The sequence below is a fragment of the Cervus canadensis genome, chromosome 23 (genome assembly GCF_019320065.1).
Source record: "Cervus canadensis isolate Bull #8, Minnesota chromosome 23, ASM1932006v1, whole genome shotgun sequence".
Lineage (NCBI taxonomy): Eukaryota > Metazoa > Chordata > Mammalia > Artiodactyla > Cervidae > Cervus > Cervus canadensis.
The window spans coordinates 23,524,009-23,536,729 of record NC_057408.1 but is presented as its reverse complement, the minus strand read 5'-3'; the positions used below and the strand labels follow the sequence as shown (position 1 = coordinate 23,536,729).

The 12,721-nt window shown below is 46.0% G+C and overlaps 1 protein-coding gene across 4 annotated transcripts in view; it reads right to left on the bottom strand.

Moving 5' to 3' along the window:
• Positions 1 to 12,125, bottom strand: part of RTTN (rotatin) — a 118,732-nt gene extending 106,607 nt beyond the window's left edge. The window contains exons 1-7 of one of the 4 annotated variants that reach the window (XM_043444405.1): positions 11,898 to 12,125; positions 11,402 to 11,589; positions 10,380 to 10,557; positions 8,082 to 8,171; positions 5,950 to 6,043; positions 4,485 to 4,599; positions 3,392 to 3,542 (exon numbers count right to left, since the gene is read on the bottom strand). In XM_043444405.1, coding sequence (XP_043300340.1) covers positions 3,392 to 3,542; positions 4,485 to 4,599; positions 5,950 to 6,043; positions 8,082 to 8,171; positions 10,380 to 10,557; positions 11,402 to 11,589; positions 11,898 to 11,928 — 847 coding nt within the window. In that variant the 5' untranslated portion in view covers positions 11,929 to 12,125. Of the gene's footprint in view, positions 1 to 3,391; positions 3,543 to 4,484; positions 4,600 to 5,949; positions 6,044 to 8,081; positions 8,172 to 8,853; positions 10,338 to 10,379; positions 10,558 to 11,401; positions 11,590 to 11,897 lie in introns of those variants that run through there. The other 3 variants (XM_043444406.1, XM_043444407.1, XM_043444408.1) reach the window with 3 other exon arrangements.
• Between the last annotated feature and the right edge of the window lie 596 nt (positions 12,126 to 12,721).

Sequence of the window (12,721 nt, the reverse complement as noted above, 5' to 3'; positions counted from 1 at the left end):
AAATATGAGTTAAAACCATAAAGCTCTTTAGCAGAAAACATCGGGGTGAATCCTCATGACCTTGGGTTTGTAACGAATTTTTAGATAAGACAGCAAATACACAAACCACCAAAGAAAACAGAGATAAACTGGACTTCATCAAAACTTAAAACTTTCATGCATCAAAGGACATTATCAACAAAGTAACAACCTACAGAACTGGAGCAAATCAAACACCTGCTAATAAATAACTCCCAAAACTCATCATTAAAAAAAAAAAAGTCAAATATCCCAACTTAAAAATGAGCAAAAAACTTTGATGGACATTTCTCTAAAAATCTATTAATGGCCAATAAGCACATGAAAAGTCACTAGAGAATCACTAGTCATTAATTAATTGTCAATGCTGCTGCTGCTGCTAAGTCACTTCAGTCGTGTCCGACTCTGTGCGACCCCACAGACAGCAGCCCACCAGGCTCCCCCGTCCCTGGGATTCTCCACGCAAGAACACTGGAGTGGGCTGCCATTTCCTTCTCCAATGCATGAAAGGAAAAGTGAAAGTGAAGTCGCTCAGTCGTGTCTGACTCTTCGTGACCCCATGGACTACAGCCTACCAGGCTCCTCTGCCCATGGGATTTTCCAGGCAAGAGTACTGGAGTGGGGTGCCATTGCCTTAGGGAAATACAAATCAAAAACCACAATGAGATACCACCGCACTCCTACTAGGATGACTATGATTAAAAAGAAAAAAGTGTTGGAGAGGCTGTGGAGAAACTAGAAACCTCATATACTGCTGGTGGGAATGTAAAATTGAACAGCCACTGTGGAAAATATTTTGATGGTTCTTCAGAAAGCTAAGGGCTTCCCAGGTGGCTCATCAGTAAAGAATCTGCCTGCTAATGCAGGAGACAGGTTTGATCCCTGGGCCGAAGATCCCCTGGAGAAGGAAATGGCTACCCACTCCAGGATGCTTGCCTAGAAAATCCCACAAACAGAGGAGCGTGGCTGGCTACCGTCTATAGGGTAGCAAAGACTCGGACATGACTGAGCATGCATACACACAAAAAGATAAACAGAATTAGCACAAGACCCAGCACGTCTATTCTTGGGTATATACCCAAAAGAACTGAAAACAAGGACTTGAACAGATATGCCAATGTTCACCAGAGCGTTACTCAATAGTCAGAAGCTGGGAACAACCCCTACATCCATCCACAGATGAATGAATGAACAGAAATGTGGTGTGTATATACAATGAAATATTACTCGGCCATAAAAGTGAGTAAAGTTCTGACATAGGCTGCAACACGGATGAACCTTGAAAACACTAAACTAAATGAAATAGGCCAGACAAATATTGTACGATCCCACTTAGATGAAGAACCTAGACAGAAAATAGATTAGAGATTACCGGGGCTGCAGAGAAGGGGAAAGGGAGATTCTGCTATGCTTACAGAGTCTCCGTTTAGGGTGATGAAGAAGGCCTGGAAACACATGATGGCAATGAGGGCACAACAGCATAAATGCAATTAATGCACTGAACTGCATGTTTATAATGGTGTATTTTATGCTATGTGTATTTTACCATAATTTTTAAAAAGAGTTAGGTAAAACAAAGACATTTACAGAGGGAGGAACATTAACGACTCTCCAAGAGCTTCTCACTGCACTTCAAAGAAAATACAAAGTTGTACCAAGAGCTGCGAGTCCCAGTACTCGCTGCCCCAGGCCACCTCCCGGACCGTCCGCCTTCCCCTCCTGCACCCGCACCCGGTTAACCGCACTCACTCACTCCAGCCTGGCTCCTGCTGCTCAAGCAGCTCGCCCTCGTGCCTGAGGCCTCTGGCCTCCCTGAATTCTCCTCCTGCAGCTGTTCAAGTGGAGGTTCCTACTCAGCACCAGGCCACCTCCTCTGGGAGGCCCTCCCTGACCATCCCATCCAGATGACCCGTCTCCTGGGTCGCGTTCTGTCACAGCACCCTTCCTATCCCCTTCGGGCACTTCCTACCTCAACGCTCCTGTGTTTGCGGCGTGTGCCAGCCTTCCACAGCATGAGCTCAGGCAGGCGGGGGCCTCCCCTGCCCTGTTCAGTGGTTCGCCCCCTGGAGCTGTGGTCCCCAACCTTTGTGGCACCAAGAGCCGGTTTTGCGGGAGACAGTTTTTCCAGGGACAGGAGGCCACAGGTGGATGGATGGTTTGGGGATGATTCAAGCACATTAATGTACTGTGTGCTTTACCTCTAATGTACTGCTGCCACTTACCCGACAAGAGGTACCAGTCCACCACCCGGAGGTTGAGGACCCCTGCCCGCAAGCACTGCTTGGCACAGAATAGGTGATAAACATTTATTTAATAGATGAATAAGTCCTCTGATTTATCCACTACTTTAACCAACCAAATTGCATTTAACTCTTTCTCTGTTGAAATATGGGGTACCCGCAAGTTCTCAAGAAAGTTACTGCGGAAACTCCATGTCCCCTGGGGTCCATAATAAAGCTAATTAAAGCGTAAGTATTCAAGTAGCACAGGATCAGTGATGCTCTCAACAAAACAGAGCGTAACTCTGAAGCACGACAAGTCACTGTGATCAAACATTCGACTTTCAGTGCACACTGCGTGAGGACACAGAAACCCTGAACTGAAGTGCGGCTGTGGCAAGGCCAGCCCAGAACTCCTGCTGGCCATTAGGTGGTGCTCTTTCCCCGAGAAGTCTGGCACTGCTATCAAATCAATAGAAAACATGGCCTACACAAGTTGCATTAAAATAGTTTCCATAAAATACAGACAGGCATTGTTCAAACCGAACAACTTCTTAACACAATGCATAACCTGCTAAAATGCCCAAAGCCCAACGTGATCAGCTGGACTTACAATCCCAGTCCTTAGTTCCTGTCACCACTGCACGCATGGAGAAAAACACCGTGCAGCCGTCCCGTACCAAAAAAGAGGATGCGGGGACCTCCCTGGCAGTCCAGGAATCGCCTGGCGATGCAGGGGACGTGGGTTCCCTCCCTGGTCGGGTAATTAGGATCCCACACGCCGGGGAAAACCAAGCTAGTATGTCGCAAGTACTAAGCCCGCGAGCCACAACAGAGTCCATGCGCTGCGACAAAAGATCCCAAGGTCCCACATGAGGCAGGAAGACCCCGCGTGCTACAACTACAACCAGACACAGCCAAACAAACAAATCAAAAAAAAAAGTTAAGGAGTTCATTCTGTTTAAAGAAAAAAAGAGGATGGACTCATGAGTGCTTCTGTCATTAACATGCTGTTTTCAAAGATTATGATTTGATAAATGCTCAGGAATGGGGCGTTCCTGCTGTGAAAATGTACACACACCGTAAGCCTGACGGGAGTTCTTGAAGAATCTACAAATACTGCCAGTGCACAAGGAATAAACAAACAGAAATACCTTGTTTATTAGAGAAAAAACTTGGATCTCTGTGGAAATTGAGTCTGTTTCTCAAATATGCGCACAGCTGCTGCAAGCAGGACACTGACTGTAAGGCCAGACGATGTTTTCCATCTCCTCCAAAGGCCAGTTTCAACAGAGATAAAAGGCTCTGAAATGAAGAGTGATGAAAACGATCAACGGAACAAAGTGCTCAACTTCAAAGAAGGATGTGGCGCTTACGCAAGGTTAAATGAACAATCGAAGGAATCACGATAAGGTGCCAAACATTTATAAGAGAGAAGCAGCAGAAACGGGTAAAAATGACTTAGCGTAACGCTGGAAGATGGGTCGAAGGTCAAATTTAAGGGGAACAGTCAGTGTTTCTCATATCTGAACTGTTAGTTGAGTACCTATCCCAAAGAACACAGGAAACAGTCCCCACTCAAGACTTTGTTACAGAGTATTTTTTTTTAAAGCACAGCAAGCCTTTTTCATGTCAAACAGCTAAATCACTTGGCACATTCTGAGGACTGACAGCTGTTCCTCTGCTACCACTCGGAGCTGGGACAGCATGTATCACAGCCGCCGCGCACTGGCGCCCATCTCAGCCTGGTGACGGCGGAGCAAGCGTGCCGGGCCTGCGGACGCTGTGGACAGGCTGCAGCCCAGCGCAGGCTCCAGCGCCTCTGCTGCACACGCGTGCGGCAGGCTGCAGCGCTGAGACCAGCCACACCGCGCACCTCTGCGTTCCCACGGCAGCCGGCACCGCGCGTAGGAACCCACACGCTCAGAGCGATGCGAGTCCTACCAATCAGGCTGGTCAGGGCCGCCCAGCCTCAGTGCCCCACGTCCGTTCTCCCCTTCAAGTGGTTCATCAGTGGTAAGGTCAAAGGGGTCAAACTGGACTGAGCGTGTCAAATGAGACCACCTCGCATCAGGAGGACCACCTCTGTCCAGGTAAGCTGAAGAATAACGGGTCTGAAAAGCCAGGCGGTTCATCATCTAAACGTGAGAGTGTGAGTTTCCCCCCCAAGGACGCCTGTTTGCACACTGTGTCTCACTGCAAAAAGTCCCCCACTTCGAATCCAAAACAATTACAGAGGAGACGCACCTGAACAATTTTTGGCCTTTGAAGGAATATCTCAGCAGGAAAATCTTGCATGATAACATCTTTCAACAGTTCACAGGTGTTCCAGATTACAGTGTGGTTACTACTTCTTAAAGAGCTGCAAAATATACAAAATACAGTATTTATTTTTAAAAAGCGTATACCCATACCAGATTCTAAGGAACCAGGCAGCATAATGACACTATCAGAACCCTTCAGGTCTCGGCTGACACATTGTCCCCTGGGAAACATTCCCAGCTCTCCCCCCTAACCAATGAGCTAGCCTGGGAGAGGTGTTCTTTCAACGTGCCCAGAATCTGTGCTGCGGCTACTGCCTGTCTACTCCACAGACCCCTGGACCCTCCTCAAGAGCAGGGACGTCACAGTGCCCACCCCTTGTATGCCCAGAGACCATCACAGCGCCATGAAATGAGATCAATGAAATCTGCTAAATGAATCAGGATGTAAGACAGAGGAAATCATAATAGAGAAATAAATTCTAGGTATTAGATTCCTTAACTCCTCTTCCCTACTTGGGGGGAATCAAGCTGGTACTCCTCTCTTGTCCTATGGACACATGGGACCCCTTAACTTCATGAACCCCTCAACTTCTCTGACAGCAGTTGCCTTCCCAGCACGATGGCGGTTGTTCACCTCTCACCCCAAGAAACCAAACCCGCTCTCAGTTCAGCTCGTCCACCATTCACCACCTACACGCACCCCCTAGAGACCTCATCTCCTCCTCAGCAACCAACTCAGAACTGACAGATCAATGCCATCCCCACCTCAACCCCAGCTGCATGCAACCTCTTCAGCATGTTGTTCCAAGAGAATTCACTGCTGGTCTGGAAAGGCCATCATCGGAAGTCACTTAATAGCATCCCCCTATTTGGCCCGAACTCTAGAAGTTGGTCTTTATTTTTCAGACTCTCACCAAACAAGGCAGACAACGCGTTTGATGTGGCATTCACTGAAATGCAGTTTTAGCAAAAAGTGAAACTAGACTTTAAAACACTCTCCAAACTTCTAGATATCATCTATTAGAAGTAATGACCAAATAAAATCCATTACATAAAATCAGATCAGAGGTCCCCAACCTTCTCCTAACAGAGTCCATGTTTTGAAATATATTGTCTACTAAAAAGACCGCATTTTATGTTTAATTGCTCCAAGGGCCTAAGCAATGGCCAGCTAACCTGGTTGATAAAAGATGACTCATGTCACCAAAGAGTGCACAGGATTCCAAGCACAAAAAAGAAACTTGATGTGAAGCCTGATTAAAGGCGAAGGGGAATTTTCTGGCTTGCTTTTTTAAATACTGAAAATGATTCATATATTCCCTTTACTACCAACCACAGCCACTTTTAGAATCTTTTTTTTCCTGATGAAAATGTATAGTAATAACTCTCAGACTTCACGGCTACAAATACCAGAAGCCAAAACACCTGCCATACATCAGGCACAGTACCTTTCGTTGGACGAGAGAACGTGTCTGTCAGCTGCGGTCAGGGGGAGCCAGGGGAAAGTAGAAAACTTCAAACACTTCGCAGTCGGATTTGCTGCTAATGGAAAACCAAAACATAAGGCAGCGAAGGAGGCAAGGTGGACAGATTCACAACGTCCCGAGGAACACTTTGCCTTCAAAACAAGTCCCCAAGTAAAATTACAGCGCACAGTTCCCTGAAGTATGTCAAAAAGACCAGCTGCAAATTTGTGTCCTCAAAGAATAAATAACAGATCTCTTTTCACAATTAAAACAGAACTCCTATTATTTTTAGAAGAAGGGCATTAAACACAAACCAATATTGAACGATATTTATAGCATCAATTAAATTTTTTATTCTACGACGTGGGTAACCAGAACAGAGACCGTAAACAAAAAAGAAACTGGTATTTGGAGATCTCTAACTGTAGAAATTAAAAACGATATAAATGTAATCATACACTGTATTTAGTAAGTCAAGCTCAGATATCATAAATAGTGTTTGATATTTTAACGGTTACTCTTTGAGGATGACTTGAAGACCATAAGGTTAAAGATCAAATATCAGTGCTCAAACAAGATTAAGAGAAATCTGAGAAACCGAATCCAACTTTATACCACCCTCCTTCAGATTATCTTTAAACAGATCTCCTAGTGTACAAGTTAAGGTGGCAACACATAAGCCCTTCCAAACGACAAACAGTTTTTCTGCCACATGCTTCGAAAAGAGCATGGGATTGCTAAATTCAGGTAATGGTATTATTAAATTCCCAAACACAGCACAGTTGCTTCCTTCAAAGTGTTAACATAAAAGCAGGGTTTACCGTCTAAGGGAAAAGCAAGAGTTGGGAAGGATGTAAAGATGTGTCTAAAGAAACCACACCAGCAAACCCACAAACTACAACTGACACAAAAATGCGTCACCATCTCAATCTTTCTAGATGCTTTCAACAGCTTCACTCAAATACCCACCCTTCCCAGCCCTGGAGACACTCCGTTCAGATGTCTCCGGTTGTCACTGCATTAAGCCTCTCAGCCACAAACACAAAGAACTACCGTATCAAACCTAAGCTCCCAGGAAACCTAACAAAACTTTTACAGGCAGGAAATGACAAGTATTTTAACAGCTGAGCAAGTTTTCTGTTCCTGCTTATGCTGGACTCAATTTGAGAATTTCTACAAAATCTTTTCTTTAACAGAGGGCTTCCAAACTGAATGGAACTGAATACTTGACATCCACAGAAATATTGCTGGAAACAGACTTTTCATTTCAACTTCACAGGCAACAAAATATAAAGTTCATGCTCACTTAACCGTGCCCGAACCGTGTCATCTAGTACAAAGATTTTATCCTTTTCTAAGTCTCAAGGTCCTCACTGGGAAAATGGGGTCATTAACAGTATCAATCTGGGACTCCAGGAAGATTCACTCATTCGTTACAAAAATACAGACTGAACACCGGGTACATTTCTGGCACTGCTGCCCACACCCACACCGGAGGAAGCAGTTCCGGTGGCTGACATTAAGCTTTCAATGAGTGAGACAAACAAGACGTAAATAAACACACAATTTAACAAATACATGTAAGGAGAAAACCAAAGACAGAGAAAAAGTGATCCTGGCTGGAGTCCACAGGAAGGCCTCTTTGAGGAGGTGGCAAGTGAGCAGAGGCCAGACACAGGAAGCCCTGGATGAGATTCCCGGGAGGCTCCAAACCAGAACTCACCGGTCAACTGGGCGTGGGGATAAAGACAGAGGGAGAAACAAACGTCACTGGATGGACAGTCCTGCTGGGTGAGCTGGAGAATTCACGAGGTGACAGGACAGGGCACAGCTCAGCTCCTGACAGAGACTCCCCGCTCACCAAGCACCAAGGACCTCGGCCACCATTACCACACCCACACGGCGCCTCAAAGGCAGTCAGAACAATAAAGTTGGACCCTTTATTTTTTTTTAAGTTGGACCCTTTAGACTATCCTAATCTAATTACAGGAAATAAACAGTTTGGTGCCGAAACATTTAAGTCTAACCACGATATGTCTTCAGGACAATGAGGAAAAGTACCTTATGTTTCAGTTTCCCAGGTCAACAATATCTACTTCACCACAGACACTCACCTACAGGTCGTGAAGGTATTTCCATCTGCGGCAAAGTACTTTTGTCTTGCGGAAAATATCCTGTTAAGATTTCAGGTTGTTGCGGCAATTCTGAAAAGAAAATGTATGCGTTACTGGTGCATTACTGAAATTGAAACTTGCTCTTTTCAAATATTAATGGTTTAAGTTTCTGGATCATTTTAAAAATTAGAAAAATAATGCAGTTATGTTTCTCTGAATAATCTGTCCTCCTAAATAGGAAAAAAATGTGACTGCTGAGTCAATTTCAAACTGAGGGATTTTCTTCTTTTACTGTTAATTAATTGCAATTATTCCTTAGAATGAAAACATGCACAATGTACAAAAAGAATTTGCTGCTGCTGCTAAGTCACTTCAGTCGTGCCCAACTCTAAGTGACCCCATAGACGGCAGCCCACCAGGCTCCTCCGTCCCTGGCATTCTCCAGGCAAGAACACTGGAGTGAGTTGCCATTTCCTTCTCCAATGCATGAAAGTGAAAAGTGAAAGTAAAGTCGTTTAGTCGTGTCCAACTCTTAGCGACCCCATGGACTGCAGCCCACCAGGCTCCTCCATCCATGGGATTTTCCAGGCAAGAGTACTGGAGTGGGGTGCCATTGCCTTCTAAAGAATTTGCTACAAGGTATTAATTCAAGGGCTGCTCACCTCTGCTTCTCAGCCCATCTCCCTCCATTCATTCTACATAGTCCCCATCACTTCAATTTTCATTCATGCTTTTTAAGATAAAAGTTGCCAAAGCAAGAATCAGGGACTACCTTTCGGTAACTCTGACGATCCCCTACCGTACGTGATTACATTCAGCACTTCAGCTGCAGTGAGACTGAGGATGAAGAAAACGCTTAAACTCAGTTATGCAATTTTCCATTTGCAGTTCTCATGCCAGTGGTCCTCAGACTGATACAGAGAGCTACAAATTAGCCCATGACCATTCCTGTAATCCCACCTGCACGAACTAGGTTGAAAATTCATGATATAAGATTACACTTTCTTTGCTATCCCTTACAAAGAAATTCTAAAATACACTGTTAAAAATCACAATCACACAAGAATTCAGTAAATGGCAGCTGCTATTGTTATCTCCTGCTGAAAGTGGGACTGAGGGTCACAGCAGGGACAGCAGAGCATTGGTATAGAGAAAAGTCGAGTCTAACAGATTAAGTGAGCAAAAACGTATTTTTTTATACTTCTACTTAAATTTTATACTCAAAAGTATGAAAATCTTATACTTTTCATAAATTTCAAGAGCATTTGCTTTTCTTCAGATCAATTTAAATGCTTTCCATGAGCAAGGAACTAGTGGACATCAAATAGGGGTTCTGGGCTTAATATATGCTGGGCTCTATGCTAAGTACTGTCTCACTTAAGCCTCACAGAAATCTTGTAAGAATGTTCTCGTTTATTGTACCAATTTCTGGAGGAGAAAACAAAGCCTGGGGGGACTGAGGCCCTTAGCCAAGACCACACAACTAGTGGCAGACCTGGGACACAAATCCATGTGTCCTTGACTCTGATTTTAGGAGGTACACTAAATGTGTAGCTCATTTTCATTGTATCCCATAACAAAATCATGGGCCGGGCAGATATTACCTCTATATGAAGAACACAGTCCCTAAATGAAAGTATAAAACATTTAAAACAATGCCTGGCACATAGTAATGAGTGCTCAATGAATATTTCTTGTTATTGTTTAAAAAACAAATGGTCAAAGTAGTCTCACAAAAAGAAAGTCACTTGCATCTTTTTATGCCCTTCAACCAAAAAAGCAAAATTATACAACTGTCCTCCTCTCTATAATGTTGGTGGTGTTAGTTGCTCAGTTGTGTCCGACTCTTGGCGACCCCATGGACTGTAGCCCACCAGGCTCCTCTGTCCATGAGATTCTCCAGGCAAGAATACTGGAGTGGGTTGCCATTTCCTTCTCCAGAGGATCTTCTGACCCAGGTATTAAACCTGGGTCTTCTGCACTGCACGTAAATTTCTTTACAATATGACCTACAGACAACTCCTTGTATAATGTTAGAGGAGGAGAATTATGGTCAAATTCATATAAGTTAACATAAGAAAAGTAAGCTGTGGGACAGGGGAGTGGGGAAAGGTTTAGAATTCCATAGACAGAGGAGCCTGGTGTCCTATAGTCCGTGGGGTCACAAAGAGTCGGACATGACTGAGCACCTACCACCACCACCACCAAGGTCCCTTTCCTTAGAATTAACCATTAGAACCAATATATTAACAAAATGATTGACTGATTGACTTCATCAGATTGATTTCAGAGAGTTACCAGTTTGACTGGTCTGGTAAGATGAAGAATACATTTCAGGAACTTCTGAAGGAAGACTAAAAAGTCCATCCAGAATGCCATCAATTTCTGCCTGCAGATTCGGCTCCACATTAGGGCGAAGTTTAGATAAGAATTCGACCGCACCAAGATCAACCAAATGCTGCACTGCTGGGGGATACTGAAACCAGAAAAGAAGAGTCTTCAGAAAAACTGTGAATATCAAAATCTCTAGGCTTTATGTTACAGCAATTAAAACATGAAACTATTTTTAGTATATCAGATGTTCCTTTCTTAAAACTTGCAATGATGTACATGAGACATGGATTTATACAAACATATATCAAATATTTGGTAACACTGACGAGAGAAAAGCCCAGACAATGAACACTAGAAATGCATATTATCAATTCCTACTTTTATTTATTTATTACACGGATTACTTCTCTCCACTGACACTGGCCCTATCCTTTCCTACCTCCAACCACTCACAGGATGCCAAAGTAATAAGTACCCCCTACAACTGCATGTGATTTAAAGTTTAGAAACCCTAAACTAGCACTCAGCTCTTTGACCCTGACAACGAACTACTCTCAAGACAGAAAAATAACCTGAAAACCGGGTATGGGGAGAAAAAAAAAACAAAACAACACTTGTGCTGTCCATCATCGTGATCTGTAACATCATCTTTCATGTGTTCTCTTTCATACAAAAGTACCTCTAATTTTTAATATGTAATAAACAAGAGACCATAAGGGGAAACAGCATGACAAATATTAACTTTCCAAGATGATGTCCAAAAAGGGGGGGACATCCCTGAGCTCAGAAACCGTGTTAACTCAGAGCACATGAGAGACACTGTGAGGTTCAACATCACACAGAAGACAAAAGGAGGAACATTATATATCCTGATGAATTAAAATTCAACATCTCCAGTTGTGATTTTTTTTTTTAATTAATAATTTTCAACCGAAGCTCCAACTAAGCGACTACGGAACACTTGCTTGTTTCGAAGGGATGCTAACCTTAACCAGTCTGCTCAGCAGACCCAGGACCTCGTCCTTCATTGGGACGGACGGGAAATTGAACCATTCCAGCAGGTGGAGAAACAGCAGCCTGTGCGGAGCCAGGTCCGCGCCGCAGACCAAGCTGTGCTCGAGCTTGCAGAGAATACTCCTGAGCGCGCGCTCCCGGATCTCGGCCAGCGGGTGACCTGTCAAAGCAGCACAGCACACGTCTGTTTCCCGACCCCGAGAGCCGCCCGCCGAGGAGGCACCCCAACGCTTTCCCGATCCTCGCCGGGGGCGGGAGCGGGCCGAAGAGGCAAAGGAACAAGCCGGTTCCGTCTACACGCGCAGGCCGCGGGAGCACCCGCGACGCGAACGCCGGGGGTCCGACGTGGGTCCCCAGGGGGCTGCCCGGCCGCCACGGGAAGCCGTCGCCGGGATGGCCAGGCCTCCGCGAACGTGGCCCGGCCATCCTCGGCAGGCGGCCGCCGCAGCTGGGAACGCGGACGGTTACCGAGCTTCCGGATAAGCCCCGTCAGGACCATCTCGTCTCTTCTCCACTCGTTCGGCCGCCGCCGGAGAATTAAACCGCCGCGCCACTGCGTCCGGCCACAATTTCCGTCCCCCCGAGAAACCCGGCCGCTCCGAAGGCGGGTTCCGCACCGTGTGCGCGAAGGACCCAAAGAGTGAAAGGCATACTCCGTGAGCTGTCCCCGGCCCTTGCGCTGCCAGGAGAGCGTATACGGTCTCGACGGTTACCAGTATGCGGTTCATAGACGGCGGTCTCCATCATAAGCACTGGACAGAAAGAGGGGGCAAGCGGAGAGAGAACGGGGTGTGCCGCCGTGCATCTCGGGAATTGTAGTCTTCGCGCTGCAGTGCGCCCTTCCCGGAATTCCGGGCCCGCCCCCGCGCCCGCCTGCCGGGGGTTCCAGCCAGCCCGCGGTTCCGGCCTGCCCGCGGTTCCGGCCTGCCCGCGCGGGCTGCGGCGCCGCGGGTTCTGCAGAAACTCAACCCCGCCCTGCGTCCTGCGTCCGCGAGGGGCTGGCTCAGCACCCCACCAGTCTGAATTCTCACCGCCCAGAGAAGTCCATCTCCTTTACCATTTAGAATGTGTTAGGATTACCCACCCCGCCCCACCCCTACCTGTCTCCCTCCCGTGACTAAACGACCCAACGTCTTTAACTGTGGGATGTAACACATCCAGGTTGATGTAACCCATGAAGTCACGGTTCAGAGTAAACAAGTGGAAAAAGGCGTGAGTGCGGCGGAGGGGGAGTGCACAGGCGAGAAGGGGGCTGTGCAAAGAAAAGGGTTGAGGAGGGGTTTGGATTCTTT